At 46.7% G+C, this 14,920-nt stretch overlaps 1 protein-coding gene across 3 annotated transcripts; it reads right to left on the reverse strand.

Annotated features, from left to right (window-relative positions):
- Positions 1-3,277: 3,277 nt before the first annotated feature.
- Rnaseh1 (ribonuclease H1) lies at positions 3,278-14,649 on the reverse strand. 3 transcript variants are annotated; one of them, XM_077792112.1, is made up of 8 exons: positions 14,456-14,649; positions 13,665-13,777; positions 10,690-10,854; positions 8,258-8,357; positions 6,855-6,909; positions 6,345-6,429; positions 5,732-5,856; positions 3,278-4,465 (listed from the first exon to the last, which is right to left on the reverse strand). In XM_077792112.1, exons 1-8 carry the CDS (start codon positions 14,581-14,583, stop codon positions 4,379-4,381), a joined length of 858 nt encoding a protein of 285 aa, XP_077648238.1. In that variant the 5' UTR covers positions 14,584-14,649; the 3' UTR covers positions 3,278-4,378. The 3 variants fall into 3 exon arrangements, with proteins under 3 accessions (XP_077648238.1, XP_026267008.2, XP_077648239.1); XM_026411223.2 differs by having other exon boundaries at positions 10,690-10,869; XM_077792113.1 differs by lacking the exon at positions 10,690-10,854.
- Between the last annotated feature and the right edge of the window lie 271 nt (positions 14,650-14,920).

A 14,920-nucleotide genomic window follows, 5' to 3' on the forward strand; every position in this document is an offset into this window, starting at 1 on the left:
TGAGGTGTTCTGAAAGATGGCCTCCTCCGCTGCAGAGGTGGCCGGGAGCAGACCACAGGCAGAGCAGTGCCCTGGAAGACCAGGTGACCCAAGCCACTGAAACCAGGGACACGGACACCGCCCTAGGCAAACGTGCTCCATGAAGGGCCAGAGTCAACACGTTAGGCTTTGCAGGCCAACAGGAGAAACTGAAGGTAGTATACGGGGATATATTTAACAGCCATTTCTAGGATTCAGCTGGCCCCTGCTGTGTGCTAATAACTTTGCTTTTGTCTGCTCACCCAGCGTACTTGACCTCTCTCTCCTGGCCTGCAAAGAGCGATGAAGAGTGAGATTTTGCCCAGCTTGCAGGCTGTTGACCTCACCCAGATTCCCAGATGTAACAGGACTGAGGCCCCCTGGGTGAGAGACGTGGCACAGTCAACTGTTCAAGAGCAGAAGCAGTAACCAGACTGCTGGCGCTGGGGATCTCTGAGGGAGCTGTGAGGTGCTCTGAGACCACAGGTCTCACGACTGGGCAGGAAGTCGGGAACCTGGGAGGCAGATGTTCACACCAAAACCAAACTCTGCAGCCTGGTGCCTCAGAGGCTCTGGTGGAGAGAGGACACAGTGAGCAGAACTGCTCTCAGCCGTCATCTTCATTCAGGTCCTCTCCCCAGGGCCACTTCTGCTAAGACCCAGCCAGAGCAAGGCCAGGCAGAGTCTACAGAAAAGCCATCTGGGCTAATGACTTCCAGCTGGAACAGCCTGAGGGCTTTGTGGGAAACACACACAGAGCAGGGGAGAAAGGCCAACAGATAACACACAGGCACACCTGGGCACTACTCAAGAGGCCTTGCCACACAGCCAAAAAAAAAAAAAAAAAACACTTGCTATGAAACACAAGGGCCTGTCTATCAGTAAACCTGGGGTCAACAGCACCACGACCTGCATAAGAAAACCAGCCAGGCAGTCCCAGATCTCACCCAGCCAAGAAACCCGGGAAGTCCCCTAGGAGACCCATGACCTTGGCAGACTTTCCATGTGTCCCTGTGCTGAGACACACCTAATACCACATATGAAGGAACAGCCTGGAATACTACTCAGCCAGGTTATCCAACTTGGTAACTGTTGGAGAAGCTGGGAGATGGTTTCATGGATGTTCATCAAACTACTCTTTTTGTGTACTTTTGAAATTTCCAATGAAGATTTTTAAAGTCGTGTTATCTATGAATGAAGAAATGAGCCAGCTGTGCACGTAAATTTTCTTCACTGAAAAAAGGGAGACTGGGACTGGGGATGTAGCTCAGTGGTAGAGTGCTTGACTCACACACCCAAGGTCCTTGGTTCAATCTCCCCCCACAAAAAAAGGAGCACGGGTCTGGATTTCTCAAGGAGGAAGCCAGTCAGCTGCCTGGAGGCCACTCAGCAAAGTCTCACTGGCGCTATTAAAGGAAAGCAGTCTCTGGTCCTGAGAGGTAGTGGAGGTAGAGGGGAGGCAGAGGCAGAAAAACTCATTTGTATTGGTTTTTGTGTTTTTGGTTTTGGTCCTAGGGATTGAATCCAGGTGTACTTTACCACTGAGTCACAGCCCTTTTTATTTTTTGAGACAGGGTCTAAGTTGCTGAGGCTGGTCTTAAACACGACATCCTCCTGCTTTAGACTCTCCCGTCTACAGGCGTAGCCACTGTGCCAGGCAAATCCTGAGTTATTTGTCAGTGAATTATTCCAAGCGTCCAGGCTCCCACGATGAAAATCAAACCCAAAAGTTATTCCAGTGTGGGCCACCAGCCTCATTCATGGTCATATTGTCCCCAAAGACTCTTAAGACATTTCCCAAAAACAAGAGTCTCTGGGGCTCAGGATGTGGCTCAAGCAGTAGCGCGCTTGCCTGGCATGCATGTGGCCCGGGTTCAATCCTCGGCACCACATACAAATAAAGATGTTGTGTCTGCCAAAAACTAAAATAAATAAATAAATAAATATTTAAATAATTCTTTCTCTCTCTCTCTAAAAAACAAAAAAACATGAGTCTCCCTTCCCTTCTTCTAAGGCTTCTACAGGTCATGGGGCCACCCTGTAGACCTCACCTCACCCTACTGCCTCCCAAAGGCCCACCTCCCAACCATCAGCATGTGCCTCTGAGAACTAAGCTCCCCACACATGAACTGGGGCCACATCCAAACCACAGCAGCTTATAGGGAGAAAACTGTTTAATAGCGACAACATTTTTCTTCTAATTCCAAAACATTCTCCAGAACATTATCTGATGAGCTGGGCATGGTGGCTGAGTTTCTACCCAGCCCATAAATCCTGCCTTATATTTGTATGGGCACAGGTGTTGCAGTATCAATCTGCAGAACAGGGCTGGCGGATCAGGGAAACCCATTTATCATACTGGCAGGCAGGCCCCACTGGTGTCCAGGGCCATGCCATCTGCCTTCAGCATCAGCAGCGTTTCCCAACAGCCTCGGCAACCCTGGAGCCTGCTGAGGGAGAAACTGCATCTGCTGCTCAGCTGTACTCTGCGGAGTGAAGATGGACACACATCCACTCCAGGGGCTGTATGTACTTCTTGGGAACAACCTGGGTGATCCGTTCCTCTGATTCACCAGTTGTTTTCTCGTACACATTAGGGATATTAGTCCTTTGTGATGAGTTATAAACTCTTTCCATAGTTTGCTTTTGCTTGTTACTTTCAAAATCTTTGCTTTATGAAGTTTTTTATTTATATGCAGTCTTTTTCTTTTATGATCATATGTCCTAAGTAAAAAGACCTTTGCTTACCCCATTGGTGAGTTACTGCTCCTAAAACAGAATAATCCCATATATCTCTGGGTTGACACAATGGAGCTCTATCTGTGTAGTGGAGGCAGTGCCCTAGTCCTGCTCCCCATCTTGCTGGCCACATTTGAACTGTGTTCTCATGAACACGATCGGCAAAATCCAGACTACAGAAACAACAGATGGCCCAGGTCCAGAAGATAATATGTAGGGAAACAGTGGGATGGAGCAGGGACTGCAAATTAAAAGCCCTAAGAAATATTAAGTTAAAAAAAGGAAAAAGTTGGCAAGATTAAACTGCCATCGAGAAATGCCTGAAGTCATTTCCACAAAAGTCAGGATTACTTGTAAAGAGAGGGAAGGAGGAGGAAGGAGAGGTCCCAGGGGAGTACTCTGGAGTGTCCAGTAAAGCACTATTCCTTACAGGGTGGTGGATGCAAAGACATTCATCTTATAATAGTAATTCAAATACGCATTCATTTCTTTTGTGTCATTTTCTGTATTTTTATTTTATCGAAAAAAAATTCAAAAATAAATGATCATGTCAAACATTTGTTTTAAACCTGCACAGTATTTTTAAGAAAAAAGGCCAAAGAAACTTTTCAAAGATATATGCATCTTGGTCTTTAAAAGCTGTAACTGAGCCGGGCTCAGTGATGCACACCTGTAATCCTGGCAATTCAGGAAGATGAGGCAGGAGGATCGCGAGTTCAAAGCCAGCCTCAGCAGATTAGCCAGGCACTTAGAAACTCAGTGAGACCCTGTCTCTAAATAAAATATAAAAAAGGGCTGGGGATGCAGCTCTGTGGTTAAGTTGCCCTGGATTCAATCCCTGGTACCAAAAAAAAGCTGTAACTGAGCCAGGAGTGGTGACACACACCTATAATCCCAGCACTCAGCAGGCTGAGCAAAGAGGATCACAAATTTAAGGTTAACTTCAGCCACTCACCAAGACCTCTCAAAATGAATAAATAAAAAGGGCTGAGGGAACATCTCAGTGGTAGAGCACCCCTGGGGTCAATCCCCAGTGCCCAACACACACACACACACACACACACACCCTCACAAAATTGTAACTGCTGAGCATGTGTGAGGTCCTGGGTTCGATCCCAGCCCTGCACACACACACATTTGAAAGACTGAGGCCATTCTTCCACAGCCACGGTCTCCTGTGTACACAGCATCAGGCACCTGAGGGGCGTCCTGTGAGCCACATGCCCAGTGTGTGGCTACAAGGGCAGGTGACTCCACCTTGAAAATCAGAAGGTCAGCGAACTCTTTCACAATTCTTCCTGAGTTCCTGTCTGCATCTTTTAACCAATGTTTTATTGATTTCTTATAAAAATCAACGCCCAAGCACTTTGGGCCAAACTGCAATAAAACATGAAAATACACTAAGCCCAGTAAGCAGCAGATCTCAGAATCACCAGATCTCAAAAGACGTCCACTTCCTCCTGGAGCACTTTTTTACTGAGATGCTCACAGGACACAGTGCCCCCTGGCTCAGCTTTGTCTCCTGCAGCCACTCCTGCTGAGAGGTCTTGATGCCCACACCAGGATATGACAGCAACAAGAGCTATCGCTTGCCTTCTCCACAGCACCCAAGTGATTCCACTCAGTCCTGAGACTGCCGAGCCCCTTCTCTCGCCAGCCTATCGGCCTCTTCATTGCCCACAAATCCTGAATGACCAGGAACATGCATCTGTTAAAATAAAGGTTTTCCTTTTTACTTCCCCTGATTTTTATTCAAGCAACATGACTACACTCCACTGAGAAACGCAAGCACACAGAGCAGACTGGGCGAGCCGAAGCTCACTCAGAGCCTCTTGCCCAACATATATCCAGATGCTTCACACAATGACGTGTTCACAAAAGCTCCATTTCATTTCTCTACAAATTTGATTTTACCATTAATGGTGCTTTTTTTCTCACTTGGCAATGGTATATGGCAAACTGTACAGATGGATGGATATCTGTGTTTGTGAGCGCACACACACTCTTTACTCTTTGAATGCTGTTTAGGAGAATGGATTACTTATTTGATTTAACCATTGTTCACATTTCCATTGCTAAAGCAAATTTACATGTTGGTTACAAAATGTTACCAATGGTTTTATGGAGGCAGAATAAGGCAGAGTTGAGACAATGGTTAAAAGTTTAACTTGCTTTGTATTGTGTGGAGAAAACATTTCATTAAAATTATCTATTACATGTCTGTAATCCCAGCAACTAGGAAGGTTGAGACAGGAAGATCATAAGTTCAAGACGAACCTCAGCAACTTAGTGAAACTGTCTCAAAATAAAAAAACAAAAAGAGCTGTGACTGGCTGGGGCTGGGGCTCAGTAGTAGAGTGCTTGCCTAGCATATGCGAGGCACTGGGTTTGATTCTCAGCACTACATATAAATAAATGAATAAAATAAAAATCCATTAACATCTAAAAAAAATTAAAAAAAAAAAAAAAAAGCTGTGACTATAACTCAGTGGTAAAGTGCCCCTGGTTTCAATCCATAGTACCACCCCCCACCAAAAAAAAAAAAAAAAAACTATAAGAAAAACATTTCCCTTTTGGAAAGAAGACCATGTTCCTAAGGCCTTATCAAGCAATATTTTTTTTAAATATTTATTTTTTTAGTTGTAGTTGGACAAAATACCTTTATTTACTTATTTTTATGTGGTGCTAAGGATCAAATCCAGGGCCTCACACATGCTAGGTAAGCGCTCTACTGCTGAGCCACAGCTCCAGCCCTTGAGCAATATTTTTTACTGTTGCACTTCCTACACCTAGTAACACTGTTCACTGCAAAGACAGAGAGAATCAAAGGCACTCATTACACCTCATGATATGACCCTCGTGGGAATTGTTAACCTGCACCACTCGATCCCTTAAGTAAACCACTGCTCTCGAGCCAACAGGGACCACATGGTCACAACAGTCACAAGATGTGAACATTCTAATAGGCACTCACCCACTGAATGTCCATGCCATGGGTGAGCTCCTCCAGCTGCATGAAGTCCTCCTTGTTGATCACCTCCTTCCCCGTACACGTCTTCCACCCATTCTTCTTCCAGCCTTGGACCCAGTTAGTGATCCCTAGGGGAAGGTATGCTCACTGGGGCTCCACCTGCACCGCCCTGCCTGTTCTGCCTCTGGGGCCTCTTGTGCTCTGACCCATCATCCTGGACTCCTCCCCTCCTCAGTTGGCCCCAGTTGCTTTGGCCTGCAGCACATGCCAGAAACACCCATCTCCCCCATTCCTCTAACTGCATTCACCTGAAGCTCTCAGCTTAGGACGTCCTTCTCCAGGAAGTTTCCTACAGGCATTCTCCAAGAAGCAGCCAGCACACCTTGATCCTAAGTTACTTACACACATCTAGACTCCAACTGCAAGGACAGCAGAGCCACGTCTACTTCATGACAGAACTTGGGCTTCAAAACCTCCCTCTTTTCCTTGTGACAAACCAATGTTATCCCTGTTATTAATTTTAGCCTATTATAATACCTCCCACCAGGGAAAGAAAAGCCTAGTTCCCCTCAGAGCGACTGGAAAATTACTGGAAGAAATAAACATGAAGGCTTACCATTTATAGTGAACATACTGTCCGTATACAGAACCAATTTACTGATGTTCTGAGCCTTGGCTTGTTCGATGGCTTTGCAGGCTGCCTTGAAAAAACAAGCCACAGTCATCCTCCGCAGAGAACTGGCAACACAGCTCATGCTCAAAGTGATTCACACTTGGACATACAAGGGTCACCTCTGGGTCACACATGTTCAAAAGGGTCTATGACACAAGGGTTCCTTCTTCTTATGTACTTTGATTATATTCTTTACGTGAAATAGTGCTAAACATATAATTCTGTTGACACCGACTTGAAATGACATTTTAGAGTGTTTCTCCAGAATTGCTACTAACCCAAAGTTTCTTCTGGACATTGAATATCTTATCTACATGGATAATAGTAATAAGTGATATGCTCATAGTCTTGCTGAGGGATGACAGACTCACATGTATCAGGTAACTTTACATGAGTTTCATGCTCAAGGTCAATATTGAGAAATGACAAACTCACATTTATCTGATAACTTACATGGATTTCTGCTCTTTGGTTTGTCTGTCGTCCGGGGAGTCTAATGCCTATGTTTCTGTTTCAAAACAGAATTTTTAAAAATACACTTATAATGCTGATTCTCAAAAGTGATTCCCTCCAATGAATAATGAGCTAGTGTGTTAAAAAAAAAAAAAAAGATATAAAAGCTTCATATAAAAACACAGCCTTTAAAAAAATCAAACCAACATGGGGCTGGGATTATGGCTCAGCAGTAGAGCACTCGCCTCACATGTGCTAGACCCTTGGTTCGATCCTCAGCACCACATAAAAATAAATAAATAAATAAGTGTATTGTGTCCAACTACAACTAAAAAAAAAATTAAGAAAAAAATCAAACCAACAATACTAACACTTTGTTCAAAGATACTATAATATGGCATAGAAGAAACACCAGACCAGAAGTCAAGGACAAAGTGTAATTTCTGGACTGAAAGGCATTAGCATGGTGTCTAGGGCCAGCACAACGTCCCCAGAACCTAGTGCCACACCAGCTTCCACTCTCCACCACAAGGGTTTGAAACTAAGCAAAAGGTTAAAGTGAAAGAACTTTGTAAACTGTACAGTTAGAAAGAAATGGAAAGTGGTATCATTATTAAAAATGCCTAACAACCAACTTTTTTTTTTCCTCGAGCTACTGGGGATCAAACCCAGGGGCACTTTACCTCTGAGCTACATTCTCAGTCCTGACTATTTTTAATTTTGAGACAGAGTCTCACTAAGTTGCTGGCCTTGTACTTGCCACCCTCCTACCTCAGCCTCCTGAGGTACTGGGATTGCAGGTGTGCACCACTGCATCTGGCCACCTACACATGGCTCTTGTGGGTACCTGTAAATACTAAAAAACAAATTTGAGCGCTGGTGCAGGCGGCTTTAGAGGGACCAAGTCCCTCTTTCCTCTGAACTTCAGGGCTCAGCTTCCATTCCAGTTCCTTCACATCCACAGGCGAGATAGGTCTGAACAAGAGCATTTCACCTTGCCTTCTGACATATCAGGGTCACCGCTGGGTCACACAGCTTCAAAAGGGTCTAGTGATACACGGGTTCCAAGCCCAGCAGCCATTCCCTGGGCAGCCCTGCGAGGTCCATCTAATTTAAGCTAAGAGGCAGGAGGCCCTTCTGGTGTAAAAGCGCATGAGATAGAGACGCCTGAGAGTTAGGGCCGACACAGCAACACCCAGTTTCTACATTCGACATTCTGAACAACAAAGCTGTTCAGTGTCAATAAAAATCAAAGCTCTGTTCTTCTATCAGCCCCTGCTAGAGCTGTTTGTCTGACAAGGTTTCCAAATAATCAATGAGTACCCAGATCTACGCGTCTTTCCACAAGTTTTAGAATATGATTCAGTAAAGTCTGATGCTGAAAAACTGAGCTGTTTACTTACAAAGGGTGGCCTGGCCCCCAGTAGACGCCGATTCCTGCTCGTGCTCTCCTCCGCCCGTTACTGGAGCAGCAGCCATCGGTGTAGACAACCACAGAGTCTCCTATAAGGGAAACAGTAAATACAGCTGGATCGAATTTTGGAAAAAACAAAACTCGCACCAAATGTCTCTGAAGTCAGATCAGCATTTTAAGAAGATGTTCTACATGCTGCAGTCTCTGGGAAACACAAATTTCTTATGTGGGGCAGATGCTACATCACACCTGGTCTCACACACCAGGCCAGGGACAGGACAAGTTGGTCACAGTGCAGAGCTAGAACCTGCTTCCTGAGACCTACCACTCACACCTACCCTAAAGGGTCAAAAGACAACGGCAATGTCCTTTTCTATGTCAGGGCCACCGTCACTCTCAGCAAGCCATCTCTAGAGAGAGCAGGGCCTTGGCATCATGGTGACCCTGCCTGCCAGAAGATCAAGTCCTCTAACAAACGCTGGTCTCATTTTTCTTGTAGGACACTTGTAACAGTGAACTGTTGCTCCTGACCTTGCTTCTTTTCATCAAGGCAGAGGGTGGGATTAACATGCCAAAGCTGTGAACAACAAGGAAGAAAAGGACGGACATAAGGCCAGGCCACTCTCAGGCCTCTGCTGGCCAGCAACACACTCTCAGCAGAACAGTGGGAGAAGCTGGGTTGCACAGCACTAAGGAACAGGAAGGGGGAGCAGAGAGGCACACACAGGAGGCCCTTGTCCAGGACAGTGGGTGGAGCAGGCACAGCAGAGGCACAGTGGGAGGATGCTACAGAAGCACGGGGACTCGGCTCCTGGAAGGGTGCTGGGCCATCAGAACACAGGCTGGGTGAGACGCTTCAGTCCAGCTGCATCTCAGCTCTGCCAACACAGCCACCGCTGCCTGCAGTCACTGAAGAGACCTACCACACACCAGGCTGTGTCGGGGCCACCGAGCTTCAAGCAGTGGTGAGCATGCTGGGAACAGCTCATACCCCGGGTACGCCACAAACATCTGTTTCAATTCCAAGCAGCAAATAACCAAATCAAGTACACCTTTTTGACTATTTTAAATAACTATAACTAACCTACAAATACAGATCAACAAAACATTTCTATTTGTTTCCTTTGAATCAAACTATAAAATGGCTTCTTCCTGGGAAAGTTAGAACCTACAAATTCGATGAGTTATAAAAAATGCTGGGAGCTGGGTTCGGTGGCACACACCTGTAATTCCAGTGGCCCAGGAGGCTGACACAGGAGATTCAAGAGTTCAAAGCCAGTCTCAGCAACTGTGAGGCGCTAAGCAACTCAGTGAGACCCTGGCAGGGATGTGGCTCAGTGGTTGAGTGCCCCTGAGTTTAATCCCCAGGACAAAAAAAAAAAAATGCTGAGGGCTGGGTTTGTAGCTCAGTGGTGGAGCGTTTGCCTGACACGTGTGAGGCCCTGGATTCAATCCTCAGCACCACATACAAAAAAACAAATAAAACATAAAAGATCCATTCACAATTAAAAAATAAATAAAATTTTAAAAATAAAAATGCTGGGTATTTCTACCTTCTGTTCGCCTGAACTAAAGATAAGAATATATACACACTGTCACTAACAGACCGAAGTTAAAGCAGAAAAACGGTTCATGACCACCTTGCTTCTAGGGATAAGACACAATCTCCAGATTGAACACAAGGGTAAAATGGTGCCGACTGAGGGTGGAAGGCAGCTGTGCTGAGGCCTTCCTCATCTGAAGAGCTAAAGCACTCTGTGCATAGGGATTACAGGTCTTTCAAACATTACAATGTCATTTGTGGTCTACATAATGGTTTTCCTAAGAATACCTAAAAGTTTAATAATTCTGCATGACTTCATCAATTATAAAATGGTAACCTTAGAGAATTCTACATATCCTGTATGGAAAACAATGAGGATAAACATCAGCTCAGATTTCTCTCATTTAGAGATTGAGCAAAGTTTTCATGATTTCTAGATTGTTATATTTTTAAAAACCAAAGGAAGATGTACTCTACGGTTTAGATAGGAGGTATCCCCCAAATGCTCACGTGTGAAACAATGCAAAAAGGTTCAGAGGTGAAATGATTAGAGGATGACCACTGTAACCCCACCGTGGATTAATCCAGACAGGCCAGAGGTTGTGGCTGGGGAGGTAGGTCCCTGAGGGCATGCCTTTGGGGCTTATCTTTTGTCCCTAGTAAGCAGAACGCTCTCTGCTTCCTGTTGCCGAGTCCTGACAGTTCTCCTCCACTACTCCCTCTGTCTTCATGTCCTGCCTCATCTCAGGCCCAAAGCAATGGGGTTGCCTGTCGATGAACTGCAACCTCAGAAACCAAAAGCCAAAATAGTTTTCCTCCTCTGCATTACTTGTCAGGTCTTTTGGTCACCGTGGTGAGAACCCGACTAAAACACATACCCATATAAGAAAATGTGTCCTTGCCAAGGGCAGGGGCTGGCTCTGTGTTCTTTCGCACATACTTCGCACTCGGCTCTGAGACCTCTTCTTCATGGTCATCTAAGGGCTCTCTGAGACGCTTGCTGACTTTCACCTGTGACTCCTGTGCATGTGTATTTTTTTGCTCTGGAAGACAAGAGCCTATTCATGAGATAGAAACAATGAGCATAAAATGTACTACTCAAGAATCAAGAATTCTGGCAAGTTATTTACTATCACACCCTTTGAACAGCCCTACAAAGAGGGAATGACTTGGAACACACCATCTCAGATTTTTGGGGGGGGTTTTTTTGGCACTGGGATTGAACCCAGGGCAATTAACCACTGAGCCACATTCCCAGTCCTTTCCTATATTTTGAGACACGTCTCACTGAGTTGTTTAGGGCCTTGCTAAGTTGCTGAGGCTGGCTTTGAACTCCTAATCCTCCTGCCTCAGCCTCCCAAGCTGCTGGGATTACAGGCATGCACCACCATGCCCAGCTCATCTCAGATTTTGACGTCCTGTGAAATTCTCTCAACTCTCCAAGGTGAGCTTGATAAGAGCACTGTGAAGAAAACAGAAGAGCTTCTGTGGAAAAACCTGGTTTTGATGGACATAACAGACACACCAGTTAGGGATGACAATGTGAAAATTTGAGGGACTCTTACCCAGGAAAACAAGGACCCAAATTTGTACATAAGATCAGCCCCCTTGCTGCCCCAAATATTGCCATTACATGAACTCCACACTAAGAACCTCTAGGGAGGCTAAGGGGGTGTGGGTCAAGCGTAAACAACCAGGCAATTGGATACATCAGGAAACAAGCCAACTACTATTGTAGTTTCTCTTCAGGTGGACCCGGGGTTAAAGCCAAAGGAATCTCAAACACCTCCTCAGGGATAACTGGACAGCCAGGATCTCAGTCCCCTTTCCCCAAGCACAAGCTGAATGAGAAAGACTCACCAACAAGTGTTTCAAGGGCAGCTCCACTTTCACTGGCTGAGAACATGGGCAGCTGACATCGACCCTGACCCTCTACGCTGATCTGAGGCAACTCTCCCTCGGTATCATTTTATGGAGCGGGAACAGAGGTACAGAAGGAGCAACTAATATAACTAACATCTCCACTACAGCAACCTTAACAAAAACCACAGAATTGACCTTCAGCTCTAAACTCTCATGCCAGGGATGGAGGAACAGGGCACTGACACCCACCAGGTGCCTGCTGGACAGCTGCGAGACCACACCTGTGTCTCCAGCAGCTTCCTGCCAGGCCTCTCCAATGTCCAGGCAACTGGGAATCTGAGTGAGGCAAGGGGGCATTTCCACCCACCATCTCAGTGCCTCTTTATTTACCTCAAAGGTACTCTACAGAAGTAAATGCAAACACATAGGTACAGATCAAAGGGCAGTTTTTTAGAATTTTGATATTGATACAAATACGGGTTTATTTACTACAACAGAGTTTAGTTGAACTGAAAGTTTTTAAAGAGCAGACAAGTCTTTGAAAGATGGGAAAAATCATAGTTATCAGGTAATTTTTACTTCACAAAAGTGTGTTATTCTCTAAGTAAATCAGTTTATATAAGCCATACAACCAGAAACAGATCAAAAATTCCAAAATGAGGATAAGAGAAAAAACTAGAAAGGGGGCTAATGTTTTTATTTGATACAGTTCCTAAATATTAAAAGTGCTAAAATCTCAATTTATAAACCTAAGCCACTATGAGGTCTCTGTAAGCTTTTAGGAAAGCAGATTCATAGACAGGAATATATGTACACTGGAAGAACTGAGATGTGAATAATTGTTAACTGGTTCAGAAAAACTATGAAAAGGCAATGAAAAACTCAACCAAACAGACAAGTGCCATACTTTCAAACTTGCTTTCTTTCTAATCTCTCCATCTGAGTAACTAGCATACAGGGAGCTCCTTAAAAAGCTGCTGGGGACAGAGCATGAGCAGATGCACAAAGGAAGGATCTTCCTGCCTCAGAAACTAGCCCTTTGAAAATACCAGTCTGAGAATGACCTGCCTTTCCCTGAATCCTGTCTATCCAGAATTGTTATCACATCCCAAAGGAGTTCAGCATTCAAGCATCTCAGTGAGCTTGAAACTGTTCAAGAGCATATGAGCTTATTAGGCTCTGCTCATTCTTAACTCTCCTGTAAAGTCTGCAAGTACTCGAAACCCTACTTCCTCAAGGTAGGTTCACACACCATTTACCACCACACATGCACACACAAATGTGTCTTCAGTAAATGCTCTACCATTAAGTATGTCCCAGCCCAAATATATTTTTTTAATCTTGTGCTCTAAATCAGAGTCACTCTGTTTATCTCAGTCCTGTATATCAGAGTTGCAAATCTTATGTCCCTTATATTAGGCCTTAAACTTTCAATACTTTCCGTAACACATGAAATTGAAAGAAATTCAAATTGCATGACTCTGTTCCAAATAAAAACACCATATACACATATTCTGTGGAGGGAAATCACATTCTATCCTTTAAAAACATAGCCCGCTAGGTCCAGTAACATGTACTTTTTTAAAAGAAAGAAATTATGCCAGGCATGGTGGTGCACACCTGTAGTCCCAGTGGCTCAGGGGGCTTAAGCAGGAGGCTCACAAGTTCAAAGCCAGTCTCAGCACTTAGCAAGACCCTTCCTCAAAATTAAAAAAATAAAAATAAAAAGGGTTGGGGATGTATCTCAGTGGTTAAGAACCCTGGTACCAAAAAAAAAAAAAAAAAAAAAGAATTATGACCTAGTGATAAACTGAATGCAAAAAGAGATGAGCGTCCTGGTGTGTCTAACACTATCACTGACATGAGCACTACTCTTTAATCTGTACAACAGAGAAAAAATGAGATTGCCGAGCCTCCTCCGTGCACAGACAGATCTGGCTGTGAAGGCTCTGAATGGGCTAAAATACCACACTCGTAGACAGGCGAGTACCTTCACCATCCGGGCTCACGGAGTTTCTGACAAAGGCCCAGGCCTCATCTTCACTGGCAAACTTCTTAAACCGGGCAGCAGGAAACCGGTCCACCTGCGCCTTGCATTCATTCCTGGAAAAGGGAGGCACGTCATTTCCAACCTCCCTCCCTGCCCAACTACCTCCTTTTAATGAAGACTCTTCTCTTAGGTGGGAAACAGTGTGAGAAAGGACGGGCTGCCAGCTCCTGGGGGCAAATGTCACACCCTACAGCTTGCAGCGTTCCCTGGCGTGTCCCATTCCACACCCCTGCCCTGCTGTCCGCCAGGCGGACGGTGCGTCGGCCCCACTGGCTTTCCTCAAACTCGGAGCATAACAACAAGTTGGGGGTCTTTGAAAAAGGTCGACTGATCACTGTATGGCAACAAAACGGGCGGACACCTGAGGTGCTTCTTCCTCTCTGCTGTCGCGGCCAGGCACGGGGAGTCCACGTGTGCACACCGACGACAGAACCTGATACCGCGGAGGGGAGGGTCCGGCCCAGCTGAGCCGGAGCTCCCTACAGCGGGGACCCACCCCCCAGGGAGCGCGCTCCCGTCACGACCGCCCACCGCAAAGGCCCCTCCGCGGACCCCCCCGGAGATCGCCCAAGTTCCCGCCCCGTCGGAGCAGGGAACCTGTGCTGGCGACGCTGGCGGCGCTGCCGGGGCCGCGCGATTCCGCGGGGAGCCCGTCCACAACACAGGCCCCAGGGAGGCCCGGCCGCCCCAAAGCCGCCTGAGGGGTCCGACAGGCCGACGCGCCCACTCACCAGGTGAGGAAGACGCCGGTCCTGCGGCCCCTGCGCACGGCGTAGAACATTCCGAGCCCGCAGCAGCCGCGGCCGCCGCGCAGCGCGACCAGAACTACTCTGCCGGTTAGAGGTAGCAGCCCGCGCATCACTCAGGCCCGCGCCCCCAGCCGCCCCGATCTCCCGGCTCCGGCGCGCCCACGAGCCCACTTCCGGCCGCGACGCGGGGAGATGACGTAGTACGCCCGCGGGGCTGGGCCTGCGCCCCTCCGTTCCCGGAAGTCGGCGGCACGGGGTGCGCCGCGGTTTCCGCTGGGTCCTGGTCTGTCCAGCTTCGTGGGCAAATCGCGAGGGAGGGAGGAACGCGCACCAGTGGAGGGGAGGCGCCGTCCCCTCGCGGTCGGTGCGCACCACGGGCCCTCTGAGCCCCGCGCGGTGGCCCGCGACTCCACTCCGGAGTCAGGTGCCGCTCAAAGGCGCTCCCAG

This window comes from Urocitellus parryii, chromosome 12 (assembly GCF_045843805.1).
Source record: "Urocitellus parryii isolate mUroPar1 chromosome 12, mUroPar1.hap1, whole genome shotgun sequence".
In the NCBI taxonomy this organism is placed as follows: Eukaryota; Metazoa; Chordata; class Mammalia; order Rodentia; family Sciuridae; genus Urocitellus; species Urocitellus parryii.